The 23,079-nt window shown below is 39.2% G+C and overlaps 1 protein-coding gene across 2 annotated transcripts in view; it reads right to left on the bottom strand.

The window, feature by feature from the left end:
* CLGN (calmegin) overlaps positions 1-22,549 on the bottom strand; it is a 28,883-nt gene extending 6,334 nt beyond the window's left edge. The window contains exons 1-11 of one of the 2 annotated variants that reach the window (XM_074154627.1): positions 22,501-22,549; positions 15,951-16,129; positions 14,987-15,057; positions 12,655-12,713; positions 9,433-9,574; positions 8,537-8,618; positions 5,280-5,472; positions 3,241-3,430; positions 2,505-2,618; positions 1,707-1,863; positions 530-745 (exon numbers count right to left, since the gene is read on the bottom strand). In XM_074154627.1, coding sequence (XP_074010728.1) covers positions 530-745; positions 1,707-1,863; positions 2,505-2,618; positions 3,241-3,430; positions 5,280-5,472; positions 8,537-8,618; positions 9,433-9,574; positions 12,655-12,713; positions 14,987-15,057; positions 15,951-16,129; positions 22,501-22,549 — 1,452 coding nt within the window. Of the gene's footprint in view, positions 1-529; positions 746-1,706; positions 1,864-2,504; positions 2,619-3,240; positions 3,431-5,279; positions 5,473-8,536; positions 8,619-9,432; positions 9,575-12,654; positions 12,714-14,986; positions 15,058-15,950; positions 16,130-22,500 lie in introns of those variants that run through there. The other variant, XM_074154628.1, reaches the window with a different exon arrangement.
* Between the last annotated feature and the right edge of the window lie 530 nt (positions 22,550-23,079).

Here is a 23,079-nt window from a genome sequence, read left to right as displayed (position 1 = left end):
AGAAACCCAGGAACAGATGCAGCTCCAGAAACATACATGTGCTATTTTCAGAGCTGCATAATATAGATCTAAGCAGCCAAAGGCCTAAAATCATTAAGCAGGAAAAATCCCACATGACTACTTATCCATTCCTCACGGGAGGGAAACGTCTAAAGAACAGGGAAAGGCAATGGGAAGAAAAAAAAAAAAAAAAGAGGTCTTTGTGTGTAACTAACTCAGCTTCCATTTGCTGTAGAAGTACTAAACTCCTAATAACCCTGTGAACAGCGGAAGACTCACTAACTATAATGAAGCCAATTCCTCGCTAGCTGTTTAAGTAAAATGTTGTACCTTTTAATATCAAGAGGTAATTGACGTGGATAAGGTAAAAAACCAAAACTACGAGAAAAAAAAAACCACTATCATAGTTACTCAGCAAAACTATTAATTGCAGACAAATTAATATTCTGTCAGCATTAATTGACAGAAAATTCTTCCAACAGCAGATCTTCCTCACTTTTGGCTCTCAAGAATACAATAAAGTTTATACCTCGTTAGCACTTGCTACTAATTTCTTCAAGCCCCAGCCATCTGCTGCCCAACGATCTGCTACTTCTTTTTCTGAGCATATAATGAAGTTATCAAAGTAGATATCAGATGTCATAGACCAGAGTTCTAAACCAATGGCACTGACAGTGGTCATCTTGAATGGGTGAAGATCTTCAAAATAGTCTGGGTTCGGTATTTTCTGAGGGCTCCAGATTCCCTTTTAAGGAGGAAAAAAAAAAATAATCACACATAAGACATTACCTATACCTCACTAAAAAACAAACTGTGAAACAAATTTTAAAATAATTAGAATTTCCTAACTATTTTAAATGCATTATTTAAAAAGACAAGCAGTAGAGTTTAACCTACATAAAAACAAAATTGGAAATAGCCTATCGGATTTTGGCAGATGGGTCTCAGTTTTCTGGCTTAGGGCAGACCTCTTAAAATTAATTTTTTTGTCCATACAGGGTTACAGTAACAACTGACTGCGCGAAGTAACCCTGGTCTTCCTGGTACTGGTGATTCCAAGCAGTCTTTGTAAACTTCCTAGAGTAAGTCTAGGAAACAAATTTCCTAATACTGCAGGAAAATAAACATTGGTTTTAATTATTCCTCTTGTCTCTCTTTATGTAACATAGTTTTGGCTTTTGTTCATCAATACAGCATATACATTTTTGTAAGGGAGTGGTCAATATTTTATGGCCAGTGATGGAATCTTCTGAGATAAGCATCTATTGTCTGGCAGCCTATGACTACAAGGGAACTACATCCCATGATCCACACGGTCCCTTCCAGTGTGTGTGCATGTAGAAAAATTGTTCATTTAGAAGACCCACCTTTAAAACCCCAACAAAAAGTAGTAATATTTCATTAGATGATAACATAATTCAGAATACAATTCTACAGAGCATATTAAATAAGCAGTACCAATGCAAAGCATTGCAAAAACAACTTTTAACAGAGAAATTGTTTTAATACAGAAAGTCCTTCTAATTTTTCCAGTATATATTGAGGGGAAAAAAGCAAATTAAATACAAAAGCGTTTAGTGATGGTATTCAGACTCACTCCAAAATATAAATATACTATAAAAAAGCCTAGAAAAATATACTACTCTGACTTGCCTGCTCTGTTGAACTTCCTACCTTTTAACAACGACCTACAATATTGCTATTACCTGATAGTTAGGATTATCTATCATAGGTGCTTTCCATTTTCCTTTATACTTTGGGTTATTCTTCATGGGACGCACCCAGCGTCCACAACCAGGTGCAGCCTCACACTTTGGATTAGAGATCTGAGGGGCTTCCCACTCCCCATCCATTTCTTCATCCCTACAGAAAAATAAAAAAAAATAAAATATAAGCAACTGATTTGAGATTGGACTGGTCTGAACACTAGCGGTCAATCTGAAGTTAGGATCCACACACATTTTCCTGCAACAACATCACAATTTTGACCTGCTCACGAAACTTCACCCAGCAGGATAAACATCTACTTTGATTTTTTTGTTGTTTGTTTGGGTTTTTTTAGAGTGCTACACTTTTTTTTTGTAAAGGTCACATGTTCATGACTACCACAGCATGACTGAATGCAATTATACTCCTGCATCTGCAGACAGCTTGAAACACTTCTCCGTAAGATGCTTAGAGATCCCTTTGAGACTATTATATGATGATTTCAAGTTATCAACTTAAACTATTCTATGGTTTAACACTGTAGCAATTTCTTTCAAAGGGGTCCTTCATATTCTGGGGGTTTTTATATCTTCAGAAAACAAAATGCAAGTGACACGTTCGTGTTTTTCTAAAAGCAACCCCCAAAACAACAAGTCTTTGGCCATACCTTACACATTCCAACTTAACTACCTCAAAAGACAGTGAGATTTGGATTGGCTTCTGATCCACAACTCATAACTTGCCACAGAGAATACGCAGGCTTATTTACAACCTGCACTTATTGATCAAGTTCTTACCAGTCCTTTGGTTTTTTTGCGTTAGGGTCTGGAACATACTGTGGTTCATCATCAAGCCATCCCTCGGGCTTAACAGCATCAAGATCTTCTATTTTGGAAGGCTCATCTTCGTCCCTTCAAATACAGATTTATGTTAGAAAATACAGTAGCCTGACACTGAACCAATGTTCTGTTCAGAGAACTTGTAACTGCCATGAAAGGGATGTTTTTCAAAGGTAGAACACAATTAGACACACTGATCTTAAGAATTAGACATACAACTATCTGTTTATAAATATCTGAATTGTATTTACATTGTTTCAAAGAACTGCAAAGCCCAGAAATTGCTGACATCAACTGGCAGGTGTCAGTCAAGTCTTTCCATTAAGTTTTTCCCTCCTCTTGCCGAGCTGCTGTATGAACAGTAGTTCACACAGGAGGAAGTAGAAGTCACTGAATATAAATTAACACTATATGGTGAAAAAAAAAAACAAACCCTTCTTCCTAGTCTTTCAGGTATAGTAATCTTAGTCATTAATTGCAAACACTGAGGGTAGAAATCAGCAAGAAGCACAATTCTTTCTTTCCTTAGAAGATGACCAGATCCTTGTACCCACGTCAATTATGTTTATAAACTTTAGCACTTTTAATAGTGAAACATTTGTCATTAGCAAAAAATGAAATAAGACCAGTCAAATCTTTCAAATGAATAACCTGCGTGTAAAAGGTATTGTACAGATACAAATGTTCTCCTTACCAGTCATCTGGTTTAACAGCATTTGGATCGGGTATTTTTGGTCTCTCATCCCAATCATCAGGCTTCTTCTCACTAGGATCCTCTATTTCTTTGGGAGGGTTTACTGGAGGAACCATATCCTCAAGAAGACTTCCTTTACTGACAACCGTCTGGTCAATTAACATTTCAAATGTATCATCTGGTTTTAGCACTGAATTGAAGAAATTTGTATTAAAGACGCAAGGGAAACATACATTTCACAAATATTTTAAACCAAAAATCTATATATTAAACACAGACTTAGACAGATAACAGCAAACAGGATCCTCACTAGCAGAGCAGGAGATGGACTCCCCACCCAGATACTGGATTTGGACACAAAACTTTCAATTTGCTACTGTGGGGATACTGGACCAGTATCAGGCCCCAAAAATGAAACCTCTAGCAAACTGCTGAAACACATCCAAGTACATTCTAAGAGATATTTTTCAAAAACCTACCACTTGGCCAAAATTCTGCTTTATTTATTTATTCAAAACCACAGACAATGAAAGACAAAACTCTGCCCCGAAAGGCATCTCTGCTACCAAATTACAATTTCACACCTGAAAGCACAGAAACACAAGAACTGTGTCAGTAACACAGCCGAAGGATCATCAAAGCAATATTTTCCCTGCTTCAAACCTGACAGCCATTTCCCTCAAATGGCAGACTGAGAATACAGAAAATTATATTCACATGTTTAAATATTTTAGCAAGCGTGAGTAACTGAGAAGGCAGGGTCACAGAACTGAGCAGTGTGAGACCTGGTTGTATTCAAATCCATTTCTAATAACCAGTAAGCACATTTATAGGTGCTTAACAAGTGCATTCAAATATCCATTCAACACAATGAAGATTGTTAATTCAAAGTAATTGCTATTCCACTTTTACGACAGTTTTATAAAAATGGGTGATGTAAACCAAAATAATAGTCTTACCCTGAGAGGCTGCAAGAGCGTCATTAGATACTATCAGTCCAAGTTTTCAACAGTATTAAAATATCCATAAATGCAAAAAAATTAACCCCCCATATCACTTCAAATACAATACAAAGAATTAATTTTTAAACTTATGTTACCAGTCACATAATGCATCAATTTATACAGCTCCATGGAGTCTATTTGAACAATTATAAACAGAATAAATGCAATCTGAGCTTAAATATCTTTAATCGTAATTTCTAATGAGCAGCCCAAATACAGGAAGACAGGCGTTCCTTTACCACAAGAAGAGTGTTTTGTTTCACTTATTTCTAAAAGTGAAAGTTTGTTATGGCACACTACTGTAATTTATTTTAAAGAACAGTAAGTTTGCCCATGGCACAGCAGTTGAACATGCCTTCCATTATTATTCAGTGGAAGTTCAAAAGTGTAGTCAATTTGGCTGGACTTGCAGTATGCCCCAGGTGAGCCCATTCTTCTCTGATTATTTACTCTTCACCAGAAATTAGAAAAAAAGGGGGAAAAGAACTAAGAAATTAAACTTTCATCTCTGTTATACTGTTCACTGGTACAAAAAGAGATGTCACATGAATTAAAACCAGCCCCTATTCATTCATCTTCAGAGGACACTAACACATCTGTTCATGGACACTGCTGCAGATGCAGTTAGTTAGAAGAGTTAGTGAGAACTCTTCATGTGCGCAGGAGAGTTGTGTGTGACATGCTGCAGATTTAACTGAATTCCTGTGAACTCTGATGCCTTCCTAGAATATCGGACAGTTCGGGTTTTTTTAATATCTTAACAAAAATATTTTTATCATAATAAGTACTGAAAGTATTAATCAATTCCTCATGCTGAAGGCTGTGTATGTCCGGGGCTGATATGTTTTTTCCTGTAATTGAATATTAAACAGTAACATTTCAAAGCCACTTCTATGTCCTGCAATTAAGCTCAGTCATTAAATCATTTAAGCCCAAATCATTAAGCAACCCTCCCCCCCCCTCAGAATTAATGGACTACTACACACAACAAAGCGGACTCCTTTCCAATTTAAACTTATAAGAACTAAACAATACCAAGAGTATATAGATGCGTCTTCTTGTCCAAATAGAATTTTTTTAGGTCTACGTCAGGACGTTTTGCATGTTTTTCATCATATTCTCCAGTTTTAGGATTCTTATGTCTGAAGATAAAGTGCAGTTTGTAATCTTCTCCACATTTATCTGGTCCAAACATAATAGTATAAGGTGTTTTGTCAAAAAAGTATTCCTGTAGAAGCAAGAAAGCTGAGCATGTGTTATACTGTACATTTCATGAAGTCATTTTGGGTACTTCTTTTCCCTGATGCTGTGGCATACAGCACAGTTATCTTTTTCTAAAAGGTAACTGAAAATTGGTAGAGTAAGTCCTGAAAGGAATTAAACAGTTCGCTTGAGTTGCTGGGTGCTCTCTGTTCTCAGGGAACAGGCTAACTGTAGAGATCACTTAAGCCTCTTCAAGGGAAGATGAATATATTTATTTAGACCTTACCCTTACGTTAAGTGGAAATGCCTGTGAGAAATCAAAAAACCCAAATAACTATAAACTTCTACAAACATTACACTAAAAGATGCAAGGGAACTAGTTACTGTTCTTCATATCAATTTTATTTTTCAGTAAACATAAAACCCAGGATATTATTACCCAGTATTTTATCAGTCTTCTTGCTCCATGTTTAGTAACAAACAACCCTGAAAATATCAGATGTAGTTACTCTCCTTCAGAGCATGATGCAGTAAGCTGTTTAGATATGTCATTATTTTTCAACTATTTATATGATTTTTGTATTTGGAACATGCAGTAACAGCTGCCTTATATTCTTAAGCAATCGCTTGAAGGAAGAAGACCACTTGATTCCTCAGAGTTTTCTTCTTGAAAAATATATTCTGACATCAAGGTATTGTTTGAAACGAGCCTGTACTTTTAAAATTTTTGAACGCAGAGTATAACATTTTCACTTTATGCACCACAGAAGTGAATGTATCCTAAGTCTGGCCCCTTCCACAACATTCAACAGTCTTAGGAAAATGTCACCAATAAGAACAATAATTAACTGACTGTTCTAATAGCAATAAGCATATATACAGCATTGAGACATGTCCAATTTTAAAGTTAAAAAAAGACAAGAAAGAGAGAACATTGACTCTTTTAAGTTACCTCATCACAACAGCCAGTGAAAGTCCAAAAAAAATTCAGGATGAATTGTGAGCCAGGCCATAAACAGGCAGATTTTGCATTTGCTGTCTTGTGGTTTACCTTCTAGTAAGATGACAGATACTGGAAGATTACAGTTTCATGTGTAATTGAGCTGAATATCGTGATCTCAAACCTTCTTCTAAGACGTAAAACTTCTCAGTTTTACTATCATTTACACATCTTTCTGTTACGAAAGATGCCGTGCCTCTGCTTGCTTTCCTGCCACCTGTATTTTTAATACTTATCTATTAGTACTCAAGTTGAGCATAAAACACCTACTGCCATATAAACTTTAGGAAAAGAGAAGAGCACTAGGAAATTGCACTGAAGTTTTTATTAGTAGATCTTAGAAACACTTACAAGCAACGTCTTATGTGTGTTGCCATCTCCTAGACTCTTTCAGAGGTACATATTATCCCTTATATCTCGTGAAGAGTCCCACTGTTAAGTGGTTTGCAGATCAGGTCAAGCAATGTCTTGAGCCTGTCCTGGGCAATCTCCTCATTTTGCACATACACAGGGACCACACATCACTGCTGTTCTCAGTACTTGAAAGTCAAGGTTATGGCCTCACGGGTCAAGACAGCAGCAGCAGACACAGACCCCCCCAAGGATAAAAGCACAGATGAAAAATCTTACCCAAAGAGGAAATAACGAATTCTGCTCACGCTCTTTTAAGTTTTTTTTCCAGACTGTTCCCTATTGTTTTTTCCATGAGCTTGCCTTTCTAGCTTACCAAATCTTGGTGAGCAAATGGTATGGCCTGATGCATCTCAAATCCAACAACTTCCATAACTTATAGAGGTTGTAACTGTGATTGCCTCGCAAACTTCTGTTACTATACTACTGAATGTGGAGCTCACCCCCACCAATTAGCCACAAACCTGTAGCAGTTAGAACAGCCAGCCTTTAAGTGGCAACCTACTTCAGGATTGAAAGTACCCTTATCACTTCATGTTTGTACTGCTGAGTCAGTGCAAATTCCTTCTAGCTGTAACGTTTTTTAATCTACTCTGGCCATTCCAAGTCTGTTCAAATGAAAATCCTATCCTGTAACTGCTGCTATGTACCAAAAGCACCAGCACTCATCAAAGCAACTACAGCAATTGTATGTAGGGATGTATCAGCCATCCCTACTCTGTCAACACAACATTTGCGTTGCACGAGCTCCTAGGACACCAGTCACTGCTAGTTGTTAATGTAAAAAAAAAAAAGTTGCTAAAATATTCTTCATCACAGGCTAGACAGCTTATATCTACACCCCAGTCTAGTGGCAGAAATACTAAAAGCAGAAATAACCCGTTCATATGCCAGAACTGAGACCTGGCTGGAACAGGCAGCGTTTTAAATGAGAAATACCTGATTGCGTTGGCATAGTAATAAAGAGTTTTGCAGACAAGTTTGGAAAGGACGGGCAAGTTCACATCAATGTGTTGAGAAACAACCTACAAAATGGTCTAATATACTAAGGCACTTAATTTTTCACACCTGAGTATTCAGACCTTTTCCTCGGAACAGAGATTCTCCAACGCTTTCAGTTTCTAAATCCAAGTCATGGCCCTTTCTAAGATGCCATGTAGTAAAAAAAAGCAAAAACCAAACCTGTTCCACAAGTTACAAGTTGAGCTTCTATGGCTTCTATTATTGCAGAAAGTCAGACTAAATAGATGCAAGAGTTCTTTGTCCTAGATATAAGACATCACTCCTGCAGAACTAAGAGGAGTATGTTATTCACAGCAAACTGGTCATTCTAACCTTCTGAAATTCACATTTTGAGATTTCTTGTGTGAATATAGATCTTAATAGCTTACGTTAAATTTTAGACTACCTATAGGCTTTATTAAAATAAATGGAAATTATAATAAGAATAAAGTTATCAATATTCCATCAGTACAAAACGCACAACTCTGAAGGTTTTATGTATATATAATCAATTATATGTATATTATTATCTTGCGCAATCTTCTGCTTATGCATTTCAGAAGATTTTAAGAATTTAGGATGCATTAGGAATTAATTTCTTATCGACATTTCACAAGAACAATTAGGCGTTCCTCAAATGAACAACTGATGGCAATTGTTAAGTAAGAGGACATACCAGATTCAAGTCATCACTACTGGAGAGAAGTTTAATATATGCACCACCACAGTCAATGCCTTCTTGAAAATTCACTTCGTATCTGGACAAAGAACAAGTTAAAAAACAAAATTCCAAGTATCAGACAAACACAGATTAACTTCTACTCTGCGATTCTAATTATGAGTATATTAAGACTGTGGATTAGTCACTACTGTCAAAACACTTCTACATGACCAAAAGGTTTTAATTGCCACAGAAGCTAATATTGCAGTGACATCAGTCAAAAAACACCATGGTAGCAATTGCTACAGTTGGTAGCGCCAGTAAGAAAAGTTTCAAGGTGGCACCAACCAACATGCAAGCATCAAAGCGAAGCAGAAATGAGCAAGAGTTCTAGAAAACTTGTGTCGTCTTTGAAACTGTCCATATGACAGGCTGAATTTAACCAGAGGAATTACCTGGATATGCCTGTAAGTACACCAAAGCAAGTCTGAGTATCAGAAAAAAGTAGTCATATTGCCATGGTGCTCATCACTAATATTACTACCATACATTCAAGATTCAAGTTGCTTTGACGGAGCTACACAGAGGTATTCTGTAAATGGAAAAACACCACTCAAACCACATATGATTTAGATCTTTTAGAGGAAGACTGAAAAGTAATTAGCTTTTTTGGCAATCTTGTAAAAGATCAGATTTCTGTTCAAAAGAGTTTAAATATCACTTATTAAGACTTGTACTACAATCTTACTTGATTATTAAATCATTCATACTTACAGTTTTGATAGCTCTGGATATGACAGGGCAATGCAATACAGAAATCAGTATTTTTCTACAGGGATTCACATTACTTTCTTGACTTAAAGATTGTAAAAATAATAAATATTAAGTAAAAAATCTGAGGGATTACTTACTGAACAATCAAAGGTTTATCATCGAAAATAAATGCCTTGGTTAGCATAGATGATATTGCATGATGCTTTGCCACTGATTTTAACACTAATCCTCTGTCTCCAGGCACTGTGTTTTCTTTCAGCTCTTCTACTTCCCATCTTCCTAAAACAAACACACAGAGTCTTTGAAAAAAACATAGGCTGAAGTAAAGAAATCGTAGCCTTGCTGAAAGCAAAGAGTTAACAGCAAACAAAGACTAGTTGCTCCAAAGTAGGGAAGAAATCTTGACATCTGATGTCAAAGAAGTTGAACAATAATCATCCAATTAATAACTGGTAATTCTACCGTGGATGCAAAACATTACTCAAGTCCAGCTTACGCTTCCCAAACCTAAACACTCTACAGCACTCAAATACATAAAAAAATTAAAAAATCAAAAAATAATGGTACACAAATTTGCTGCTCACATCTTTCTATCAAATCAGTGACAAAACATTTTAACCAGCACTTTTCAAGAACTAGAAACCACTAGAATTCCATTTCCACAGCTGGATGACAAAATAAGAACTGTGTCATGCCAAAGATCCATCTAACCCAATGTTCTGGCTCAGACAGCAAAAAGGAAAGAAACCTTAGGGAAAAAGAGTGCAAGTCATTGTAACAATAAGAAGTGACAAGCTCTTTCTTTTTTCTTTCCCCAAGTAGCTGTTTCCATGGCAGAAAAAAATCCCAGTTTCATAACTGTTATAGGCAAAAGAAACAAAATTATCAAAGACTCAGTTTTATGTGTAAAACAGAATTTTCCAACTAAAAGTCGTCAGTCATGGACTCCAAAGAAGGAAAAAAACCCCGTCCTTACCATAATCCACCCTAAACCAATGAAACTGAATAGGCAAATACACACATTTAACAAAAAATGTTTTTACATCACAGAATTTAATTAAGTTTATTGCACAAACCTGTAGCATGTGTAAATATCCACTAGATTCCCGTTTCATTGCAATAGTGTATGAAATACATTTTAGATAGGACATTTTATTCAAGCCTAATGCTTGCATTGCTAATATGTTTCAAAGCTCTGGTTTATGTTTAATTAGTTTTATTGTAAAAATCTAATTCAGCCTTAAGAAATGGGCAGATAGTTGAAGAGATGCCTACACTTTGGGTATGCACAGCTCTACACAGAAAAGCCTGCTGTCTCATTTCACCAAAAAGGTATTTGTTCTAGTTAATTAAGATAATGCTAGCTTTTAACATTTGAAAGATGTGTAAAGTACACATTCCTTTCTCTTCTCCAATTTACAGAGATCTGCAAGAAAACTTTAATATTGTAGATCTGTATCTTTAGATTGCAGTATACCACAGTGCCTAGAGGAACATAAAATACTTGTCCAGATTTTAGATTTGTTCCTACCATCACCACATAAAAACCATGAGTCAAAAGGCACTGTGTAAGCTAGATACCTGCACAATTCTTCCCCTCCTGCTTATATAGGATGAGAATCTTTCAGGTCAAATCTGATCACTTAGGAGATGAAGCTTCCCCCACCCCACCCCAATCTTTCCAAGAATTATCAGATTTGATCTTAAAGACAAACAAACAGACCCACAGCTTTAGAAATAAAAGATTATAAATTCTCCAAGTTTGGAAAAATACAGTTGATTACACATGTGGGCAATAGTCAAAGAACAAGATTTCTAAAAGGGCAGCTATATTTTCTCACAGATTAGCAGCACAAGATTCACTTACGTTTTTTTTTCCAGGAATGAACACAGCACAAATGAAAGACTACTTTTACAATTCACTGCAATGTGTGAAAAAAGCCTGTGTCAACATAAACAAAAGCAAGAAAATATACCGAGTTCTACAGCATGTGCTTTAGAGAAGATTCATAAACTGTGAAATCCAAATGAAACAGCTATTTACTTTTAATTCAACTGAAGCGCAATTTGTGAAAGGTCATTAAGGAAGGGAAGATATGTATGTCAACAACAAATCCCTAGTTTCTTCTAGTCTGTTAAACAGGAGGGAGGAAAATTCCCTCATCTTCAACAGTGTTCTTTCCTAGAAACTAAGACCAAGCGAAAACAGGAGGCAAAACAACATCACAAAAAAAAAAAAATTAGATTGGAAAATAATTCAAAAAAGTCTTTTCACCACAGGGTCTGTTAAGTATTGAATTGTCTGGGTGTCTTTAAGCAAATATGACTGTTTTGACATTAGAGACAATTTCTACCTAATATGAGGCCAAGCAATCAGAGCGATGTCAGTTCTTCTAAGCATCTCATTTGCATGGGTATCTTCTCTGCAACTTCTTTATTTTTACCAGTTATTTCTGGTAACTGCTAAACCTAAAAACATCTGTTCTGTACTGTCTTGCACACCAAAGTCCTACAAGATACATTCACTTAGCACTTTCTATTAACATTAATTGATTTCATTTGAGAGAAGAGCAGTAGCAAATACTTTACTGTTGCAGGAGAAACTTCTTCTGTTCTCCCCACTTTCTTTTGAATGAAATGAACTCACGTTGCAAAATTATTGCCACAGATCACACAACTGTCAACAATATAAAATTACATTCAGGCAGGCAATTCTAGCCTAGAAATTTACAAGTCAAGTGCAAACCCCAATGATATAAACCATCAAAACGATTTTTTTCATTATTACTTTCCAAATTTTTTTTTTGGACTACTGTAGAATAAACTGTACAGGAACCACTGGAGAACCCTACATTCCAGCACAGACAATCTGAAAAAGTATTTTAAAGAAAAATGCCGTTCAGCTCAACTTTTTTGTTTCAGAGGCTAGACTGGGGGACCAAGCCATGAATCAGCAGGACAGACGCAGCAACATGGAACATGTTGCTTTAGAAACGTGTTTAACAATTGAAATTGAGGGGCTAAATCTCTCTGATACTATTTCAGAAAAGGTAGCTCTCAAGAAGCACTATTCAATACTGAATAGTCAGATGCCAGAGAGCACTCTAGTATCCTTCATTGCAATAGATTATTGGGAAGATATAAAAAAAAAAAATTAATCTTCGCACTTAAGTAACAAAATGAGCATCATTTCACACCTCAGTTTCAGGGTAACAGACATTATACAAACTAACATATTTTTGACTTATGTCACCTGGGTTTTCAAAGTTCATTTCAGTGTAAGGGTTAGTTTTTTTTTCCTCAAAGAGCAACAGAACATCAGAAACTATAGAGTGGAGGCAAACATTAAAACCGCTTACCATCATATTTAGCAATGTTATCATCCGTATCTTCTTTTTTGGTTTTAGACAACACCCACCTAAAACAAGAAGCGTACTAGTCATTTAACTATCTATGCAGAGCTGTATTACTTCACAAGGCTGTGAACCTGTGATAATGATTTTGCCAGTCATGGAACTTTGTGTAGTTAAAGAACATGAAAAGAAAAATTAAAATAGGTGAGTTTAACAGAGCATTTTAAAATACTCCCCAAGAATGCAAATGAATATACAATTATAACTCTAAAGTAATTTAACTATCCTGAATAAACTTCAGTTATATATACAACCTGAGTTTGGCAGAATGTTAGACTATTACATACGCACAGAATGTCAAAGATACATGGAAAATAGCAAGGTTCAAGTGTAAAACCTTCAATATGATAAGGAAAAGGAAAAAATCACCCAAAGAAACCTTAACAGTATCTGACAGCAACAGTACACACAGACGGCAGGGGATGAAGGGGAAAAGGTACAAGTGCCCAAATCACAAATGCAATCATGCACTGAACAGATGCCAAATGTGTCACACAGAGGGGATCCCACCAGGGCAAACAAACTCCCGATCTCCTTCATACTATGAACAAGGCAAACTCAGCTTATCAAATTGAGGTTACCAAAAAAATATGCACATACTCTATGCCCAAAGTGTTCATTTGAAGGAGAGGGGGAAAAAAAAAAAAAAAGGAAAAAAAAAAAAAAAAAAGGACAAACAGGGCAGACCACGCTCATCTCATCATACAGTGGTTCTAGCCTGAGCCATGCACAGGAATATCTTAAGCCAACAGTGTCACTGAACTCTTCATTGTATCAACTACAATACTACATTCTCATTATTAATTCTGTAAAGAACTATTTGCATTCACTCTGAACTATACTCTGCTTGGAGTATTTCAGGGATGAATACTTTATATTTTCTGCTTGAATTTCAGCCAGATTTGTTCAGCGTTAACAGAGATGCTGGAAAAGCTTCACAGTATCAGTGGCAAACCAGATCCTTCATCTACCAGGAGAAAGACCAGCAAGGAAATAACACATCTCTACAAGTCACACACAAGATTTTCAAGGCCTATTCTCAAAAAAGCAACTGTATTCTGGTGATATACCTATTCATATAATATGTACTCTTTTCTCTGATTTTAAGGAAGAAAGGCAACATGCTGCTTACTTTCTCATACATCTTAGGTTTTGTTCCATCAACTTCAGTAACATATGAAAACACGTTTTTTTGTAATCCTTCACAAATGAAGAGATAGCTCTTTTATTCAACAGAATCAAAGTGTATGGGGAAAAAAAAAAACCCAAACAAACCAATAACAAGATCTGATTTGTCATTAAAAACCAGAGACTTACCTTCACATTTGAAAAGCTTTTCTCACAGCAAGAAAGTACTCTAACAACTCATCACACCAGCTCTTACTAAAGAGTTTCCTACTCACAGGTTCTACCTGGGCGCACACTCACTTAACTTGAGCTAGTGACAATATGCTAGCCCGGCTTGATTCCAAAAAGAAAAGTCAGTGATCATAAAGACCACGTTTACCTGGTACTCATTTGTTTTCCTTGGCATTTGACACCCTTTATATCTCAGCTAGAAAGACAACTGAAAGCCAAGTTGTTTTCCAAGTAAAAGTAGGAAGTCTACTCCAGAAATAGAAAGTAATATATTATATTCACTCTTATTGACAGTGCACTGGTGGCAACTGACTATAGCTCACAATACACAGCTTTTCATCAAGCAACACAAGTCACCCAGTAGCAGTTACACCTTACATTGCCATACTGATGGAAGAAAACTTACAAGATACGGACAAGACAAATTTCTGACTTAAGTTCTTACTGAGTGTGGGAAGCAATATAATAAATTAATAAAAAATCTGCTAAAAAAAAGGCTTCCCCAATAGAGGTTTTATCTATAATGCTGAAAGCGCTGCCTTCTTACACATACCTAAAAGCACATGAAGAGAAAGAAAGTTTGCTACTCCAGTGTAACGGCCCTGCACTTCACCTTGCAGCTAGTTAAATTCAACTGGCTAAATCTTTAAACTGTATTATTTTTCTTAATGTCCATAAACCCAGAGTTTATTAAAAACTTCCATAAAACAGAAAAAATAGCAACATACCTGAAATGTTAACTGTCCAGCTTAACATTATGATGTATTTGGAACAAGCATTACCAGCCTTCCCAATTCTAACCCCTGTAAAAATTAATTTTTATAAAGATACTAGCAGAAAAATGAATACAAACTAAGTCCTGCCACCATGTGTTAAACTGCTGAAAGTAAAAGTGTATAATTTTAAGGCATAAACTTACCCAGAAAATTCTCCATCAAAGGTTTCTGTAAAATACACTTCCCCAGTTGGCTTTGGAGTCTGGTACACAACCTAAAAGACATGTACAGACACACACTCTTAACATAAGTTACGATTTTTCATTTGAAATACACTATCATACCTCCAAGAAGTAGCCCATCCAGACAGACCACCAGATTTTGTTCATTAGAAACATCTAGCAGCATAAAACACCATTCCCTGCTCCCCAAGCCCCTCTTCTTTCCACAGTTTGGGCACATCCCTCTAACAGTGAGCAATTTCACGTCTCTGAATTTTAAAAGCTGCTTCCTGTGTTCATAACTGCAGTACTGTTACGCATCTTATATGTAACAAAACCCCAGAAAATTTACTGAACTTGCACCAGTTCTCTGCTTTCCCTACATGTTTTCCATTCTTTTGTTTTCCGATCTACTTGGCACATGACAGTTGTGCTACACAGTAAAAAGCTGAAAAAATAATTTATTAATATTGCCCACACCTATTAGGTAGCACAGCATAACAAATACAAAAAGATTTTCTGGGAATAAAGGCAGTGTCAAAAGTCAGCTGTGACTGATGAAAACAAGAAACTGGTCTAAAGTCAAAATCTCAGTAAGACCAAAACGCTTTCTGCTTTCTTCTTAGAAATGGCATGTTAGGACTTACAACAAAAGGTTCTGTACCTAGATCGAAGCCCTAACTACCAAAACCTTCTTCATGACTATCCACTACAGGCAGGAGACCCGATTTTACACTTTGGCATAGCAGAATCATTCATTAAGCTTGTCCTGCATGTCACATACAGCAACTGAAAAACTCAGACTGGTGGGTTTGACACTCACTCAGCTGTCAACTGTGTGTTAATTTGCCCTTTTTTAAATGCCTTTGTCTACCAATTTCTCTACTAGATATAACTATGTGTCTTATAATTAAACAAGCTTTAACTAAGACTTCTGTAATCTTACCTCTAAGGAGGATTTATCTCTGACAACATCAGCTTCTTGAGACTGCTTGTCAAAATCCTCCACTTCAACATCTGCATCCAGAGTTTCTTCATTTTTAATTTCTGCAGTCACTGAGTTAATTATCAGGACACCCAAGCATAGCCAGTCCCACTGGAAATGCATCCTGGTTATCTGAAGAACTGAAAGTTTTAAATTTTAAATGTTGTTGCAAGGATACCTCCAATACTATTTCAATTTTTACTATTTCATGCTTTATCTGCAAGAGAAAAAAACCACATTAAAATAGTAAGTAGTAAAGATCATAAAGTATCGTCACTATAGTACTTTACTAGAGTGCTATATCTTAATTTGAAAAATTTCCTACTACACAGCCTTGACTCACTCTTTTTCCCTTCCTGTTGTCCCTACGGAAGTGCTTGTAGCCTGTTCCCTTATCTTGCCAGGCCACAAATCTAGTAAGAACTTGACTGTGGTATATAAGTGTTTTTAAAAGCAGTCTTACTTAGTTCTTCTTTTTCTCATTCCTTAACAATTTGAACAGGTAATCAAACTGAATCAGTCTCTACAGTGTAGCAAAAAGTAACATCCCTTTCATTAGGGAAAATTAAATTGATAGACTTCGGACATACTATTATCCACTGCCAGAATTACTCAATTGTATTTGGCTCTTCTTCTACTGTCTACGTTTAGGTGAATGCAAAGTTTATATTAACTCCAGCTGTTAAGTGCCCAAAGAAAGTATAAGATTGCTTGAGAAAACATTTTCTGCTCCAAATTATCCAATAAACACAAAAGTTTAATCCTAAATGCAAATACCTTTCTAATTTCAGGGAAACTTGAAAATCTTTAGTCTGTGTAAGTATAAGTGTCAATAGCAGATAACTAACCCAGCCTCTCAACCCAACCTGCTGCAAAAAAGAAAAGATTGTTGCCCAGGATTTTGTGCTTCACATCTGTAACACATACAAACCCAGTTTTATATTAGAGTATCCAGTGCTTTGGAGTCCAGTGTCGTATCAAGCACGTCTATGCAAGTTTCCTCACCAAAAATGCTTCTTTCTGAGTTTGTTTTTGTCTCAATTTGGAAATAGAAGGAAGACAGATTCTAGATACCACTGCACAGGTATTTATCCTTTGGTTCTTATTAATTTCTATCCATAGTTAAGTTTAAAAAGCAAGAAAAGTACTGATATTTAGTTTGCTATTGTAAGACCTTTTCGAGCCTTGACATTGCTTTTAGCCACTACTAGCATACTAAATATTCTGCTACTGAGGACCTTTCTGCACCTGAGAAAGCAGTCACCCTCTTAGTCGTATCATCACTCTTTAGAGATTCAATTGTTTACCACTACAACCCTAAATATCCCAGCAATTCAAGATACCACCCTATACTGGAAGTGTGAGTCTCTTTCTTTCTCCCTGGCTTTATCAGATTTGCTAAGCAATTCAAACATTAGAATTGCACCAATAATTATTTATCATTCAATTCATAATATCTGCAAGTTTACCAACCAACACATATAGCAACCAAACAGTATCAGGGCTAAAAAACCCCACATCCCAGTATGACTGTACTACAAATGTCCAAAAAGAAAACTAAATCTTTTCTTCTTTATTCCTTTTAAGATCTATTAATTTAATATTGACTGCATCGACTATATTTAGAACCAAACCCCAGAAGGATTATAAAGAAGTGTTTCACACACTAGAACTATGTCAATATTAGGAAATCATCAAAAGGCTCCCTTCTTGCAACAAACACCTATTTTCCACAAAACTACATTAATTATGTCACCATTCTTTTTTTTCTCGCCCACTATTAGCCACAATCCACGCCACCCTTTGCAGGACTTTTCACCCTGCTGTGTATTTTGCTTGGGATGGCAAGTGTATCATTCCCTCTTTTCTCAGTTATTAACACAGCGACACATCTCAAAAATTACCTGCAAATTTTACTAGGTTTTTTGGCTTCTTTTTTTTTAAATTCTAGTGAAAAACTATGAATATTGTTAATTCATAGACCTCCTTGGCAAATTCTAGACCTTAAAATAATCTTGCCCTGAAGACTTAAAGTAATTCAGTTTATCATACTGTCCTGGCTTAGGCTGGGCTGTTTTCTATTGTTTTCTAAATGTTTTCTATTTTAACCCTCTTCCTTCCCGGAAGGCGAAAAGAGAGAGAATGAAGGACAGACTTATGGGTTGAAAAAAACCCCTTAAACAGCTTTAATGAAATATTAACAATAAACAGAAAAGAGAATAATATCAATAAGAAAATAACGCAATTTACACATAGATATAGAAAATTAATATTGAGCTCCCAGGATGACCCAGGATGACAGTCACGTCCCTGGCCAGCACAGGGACTGGACTCAACGGCAGATGGGAACTGGATTCAGGAACGCACAGATCAGGATCAAAAGCAGACAAATGGCCAGAGTCCTTCTAAGACACCAGGCATTGAAGAAAGAGGCTGACCTTTTTGATCCCTCAACTTTTATGATGAGCACGATGCAGATGGGATGGAATACCTCGCTGGTCAGCTTTGGGTCACCTGTCCTGTCCACTTCTCCCCGTAGGTGTGCACCCTCTATGCTTTTTCACTTCTGACCCTCCAACCTGGTACATAACAAAGTTAGCTGACCTCGGTTGTTATAGCAGTAAGTATAAGCAAGAGCCTCCCTGCGTACCATTCCTTGGTATTAACTTTAAACATCAGACATTATCAGTGCCAGAAGCTGATGCTACCTGAAAAAACACACCATTAATTTCAGAGAGTACAGTCAGATAGAAGAGACTTAACTGAAAAGTAAAGTGACCGAAAATTTGTTTTGTTCTACCTCAAACCAGGACACATACGTGAACATTCATAGAATCATACAATTGTCTAGGTTGGAAGGGATCTTTAAGATCATCTAGTCCAACCATCAACCTAACTCTGATAAAAACCATCACTAAACTGTGTCTCTAAGCGCTATGTCAACCCGTCTTTTAAATCCCTCCAGGGATGGTGCTTCAGCCACTTCCCTGGGCAGCCCATTCCAATGCTTAATAACCCTTTCAGTTGAAAAATTTTCCCTAATATCCAATCTGAACCTCCCCTGGTGCAGCTTGAGGCCATTTCCTCTTGTCCTATCGCCTATGACTTGGGAGAAGAGACCGACCACCGGCTCTCCACAACCTCCTTTCAGGTAGTTGTAGAGAGCGAGAAAGTCTAAATCAATCTTACCGTGTTTGAACATCCTTGTCTGGAGGCTACCACACTCAGTTTTACCCCCCCGATCTTAGTCATAGAATCATAGAATGGTTAGAGTCGGCAGGGACCTTAAAGATCATTGAGTTCCAACCCCCCTGCCATACACAGGGTCACTTCCCACTAGACCAGGTTGCTCAAAGCCCCATCCAGCCTGGTCTTGGCTAGACATCATCTCATGTTCTTAATCTCATCATCTCATGTTCTTAATCACCGTATTAGCCCAAACAGCTGAAGAATTTCATATCAATACTTTCCAGGACTCCTTAGCTCTTAGCTAAAGTGGCACCCATTAATCAGGTACTAGACTTGCTTTTTTTGTATAAAACTTGCCTACCTCACTTTAACTAGTTTGTCATGCTCTCTTCTCCTAAAGCAGATGAGGAGACACATCCTTCTCTGTCAACACATTTCAAGTGTTTTGCGTATGATCCAAAATGCCTTACCCTCATATAACTGTAATTTTACTGTAATTAGCCCCATCTACTTTTGTTCCATACACAGACTAGCAAGGGCATCCAAGAAAACAGACTAATACTCACCTTTCCAAACAATCCCCTTCTAAAACTCCTGATGTTTTCAACATGTTAAGCTTTTCCCCTTCATTCACGCTGAGTCTTTTCACTACTCCCTGATTCTAGCCTAGAACATTCCTGATTTCCTTCAGTCTTCAATTACATTTTTTACTTTTCCCTTCATGAAGGGAACGCACACTTTTTTAAACTTTTAAAATAATCCCAGAAACACTGAAATACATTACCACGAACAATTACAGCTATCGCTCAACTGCCAGGCAAAGATGGTTTTAAACAAGACAATTACATCTTTTGCTTTTGTGAACTCTGCCAGCACTACAGTCTTAGAACATAAAATCAATCTTTCAACTAAGTCAAAGAGTTTCTGATCTCAAAATACAACTTCACACTACACATTTAATTGTCTTTAAAACCTACTGAACTTTCCTAATTAACACACCAAGACGTATGAAAAACTTTTCTTATTCTTTCCTCAAGGTGACCATAAGAACGGGCCAAAAGGATCCCCGCTGTTAAAAGTTCCTCAGCAGAATAAAACAAATTATCCCAGACTACAGCACTCACACAAACACCGAACACCTTTATGAGCAGTCTTGGCCTAAATGCCAAAGGGACCAGTGACTTCCAAACCATCTTTCAGGGAGCAACAGCAAATAGGTAGTTTCAAAACCATACATGTTGATAGCAGTTTCAATTAGGAACACGATATAGCTGTAGTATGACCTATGAGAGAACTGGATAGTCATTCTTCAGTTTGAAAAGCTGTAATCATAGAAGTTGAGTCACAGAAATTTATCCAATAACAATTACACTGCCAAAACGGGATTCCCAATCATTCCTTTTGGGATGGGCAGGTTATATTCCGCTTTCTCTACATGACAGAAATGTCAACAAGTCTCATATATGTAACTTCAGACCTGCAATTTTAAACTGAACTTTTGCATAGCTTGGGCACTGTTTACCGTGGAAAAATGGGTAACCACAGCACATCTACACATCAGAAGAGACATTTGAGCCAGCAGTGCTATTGTAAAGCAGGCTCTTGGGATCAGCAACTGAGCCGCAACATCAGCGTAATATTGCACCTAAAGTAACAAGCCAGTGTTTCCGAGACACATACTAATATTTAGGAAAAACAACGGGCATAAACTGAAAGAATATTCTGACCAGATATTAGAATGTTTTTCCCCCATGAGGACAGGCAAGCAGTGGTACAGGCTGCCTAGTCTCAGTCCTTGGGGTTTTCCAAGACCAACTGGATAAAGCTCTGAGCAACCTGAACCGGCCTCAGAGCTGACCCTGCCGCGAGCAGCAGGGTGGAGTGGAGACCTCCTGGGGTCCCTTCCCACCTGAATGATTCAATTTCTACAGATGGCTGCACAGAGCAAGTATGTCAATCTTCAGACCACTGTACCATGGTCTTTTGCATATTCTACCCATGCCATTAAATTAATGGCATTGTGATTCCATTTGATGCAGAATTAAATAGAGGTCGGGATCTTTTAGATTATTAACCATCCTCTGCTAACCACCAATGTTTTGGTGGAGCCTTCATAGCTAAGAGGGATGGTGGACAGCTTGACAGTGGCCCAGAGCGTTTGGAGTTTGAGTCCCACCAACACCTTGCGAAGTTGCTTTGGCAGGGGGGTTGGACCAGATGATCTCCGAAGGTCCTTTCCAATCTCTACAATTGCTGTGATGACTAACTTTTCCTTGGACTTCAAAGGGGGGTCATGCCTTTTTCATGAAACTCTCAAGAGTTCTGCATTCTCAAGCAGAAAGAGAGCAAGATTTCCATTAACAGCCTTTCTCACTCTGAGGTCTAAAGCTCCTGCAATCAGGTACCAACACACGGGTTTCTCCTAGGGCCAAATACAAGTTCCACCCAGGGCAACGGAAAGTGGTGTTTCCCATCCCCATCCCTTCCTCCATCCATCACCACGTGCTGCCTTATTCCCTCCCGCCCCTCGCCTCCCCATAGCTTCGTCGCCCGCACCCTGACCACAGGCAGCATCCCAGCTCCGTGAAAAGCACCCAGGAGTTCTTACACAACGACCACCGCAGGAGCAACCTCGGCTGCCCCCGCCTCACAACCGCCTGTAGCCGCGGGGGCCACGCTCGTCAGGAGAGGCGGCCCTTCTCCCTTCCCCTCCCCTCAGGAGACGCGGCCCTTCTCCCCTCCTGCCCTCCCCTCCCCTCAGGCGAGGCGGCCCTTCTCCCCTCCTGCCCTCCCCTCCCCTCCCCTCAGGCGAGGCGGCCCTTCTCCCCTCCTGCCCTCTCTTCTCCTCAGGCGAGGCGGCCCTCCTCCCCTCCTGCCCTCTCTTCTCCTCAGGCGAGGCGGCCCTCCTGCCCCCCCTTCCCCTCCTCTCCCCTCCCCTCAGGCGAGGCGGCCCTCCTGTCCGCTCTTCTCCTCAGGCGAGGCGGCTCCCCTCCCCTCCTCTCCCCTCAGGTGCGGCGGATCCCCTCAGGCGCGGGGCCGGGCCCCACAACCCACCCCCGCGGCAGCTCACCCTCTCGAAACCCACCCCCAGGAGCCCCGTCGCCGGCGGGGAGGGGCTGACCTCCCCCCACCCAGCCCCATCGCCACACACCGACCGCTGAAGAGAGGACGGGTGCTGTGGGGGGCCGACACGCACCCTCCCGCTGCCGCCACCGCTCCTCCCTCCCCACGCCCGCCCTTGTTATCAAACACCGCAGCGCAGAGAGCAGCCGACGGGCGGCCCCCGCCCCGGCACACCCCCTCCCCGCGGTAGGCAGATTACCGGCGGCGCGATCACCGCTAGCCCAGCCCGGCCGCGGTTCCCCGGGCATCACCGGTCGCGCATGCGCGCAGCCGCCCCCGGGGATGCGGGAGCCGAGGAGCAGGTGCCGCCGCTCCGCCCCAGCCAATCCAGGCGCGGCAGGCGCGGCTCTGCCCAATCCGCACCCGAAACACCACCTCCTCGAGCTGCCGCCGGCAGGTAGTCTCGCCAATCGAGGGCGCCCTCCCGCCCGGCGTGGGCCAATGGCGGTTCGGCCCGCGGGTGCCCGAGCCAATCGCGGGGCAGCACCTTCCCAGGTTGCCCCTCGGCTTCGCCGCCGCGACGCTATTCGGCGCCGAGGCCCGCCCAGGGGAAGGGGGGAGCGATCCGGGGTCGGCCTTTTCCCTGAGGAAAAGTTGCTAGGAGAGGCGGGAAATCCAGTGGTGTTGGGTGGGACACGCGTCGCTGTGTGCTGCAGCCTGGAGGTTCCCGAGAGAGACTTTGCCGTCGTGGCCGCCATCAGCCGGGCCTGTGGTGGGTGGTCGGGACGGATAAAGACACGTCGCCGCCTTCGTCGCTAATTGGGGCACTTTAGCTCAA

This window comes from Numenius arquata, chromosome 10 (genome assembly GCF_964106895.1).
Source record: "Numenius arquata chromosome 10, bNumArq3.hap1.1, whole genome shotgun sequence".
Taxonomy (NCBI): Eukaryota; Metazoa; Chordata; class Aves; order Charadriiformes; family Scolopacidae; genus Numenius; species Numenius arquata.
Note: the sequence above shows the minus strand (reverse complement) of the source record. Positions and strands in the feature narration are given on the sequence as shown.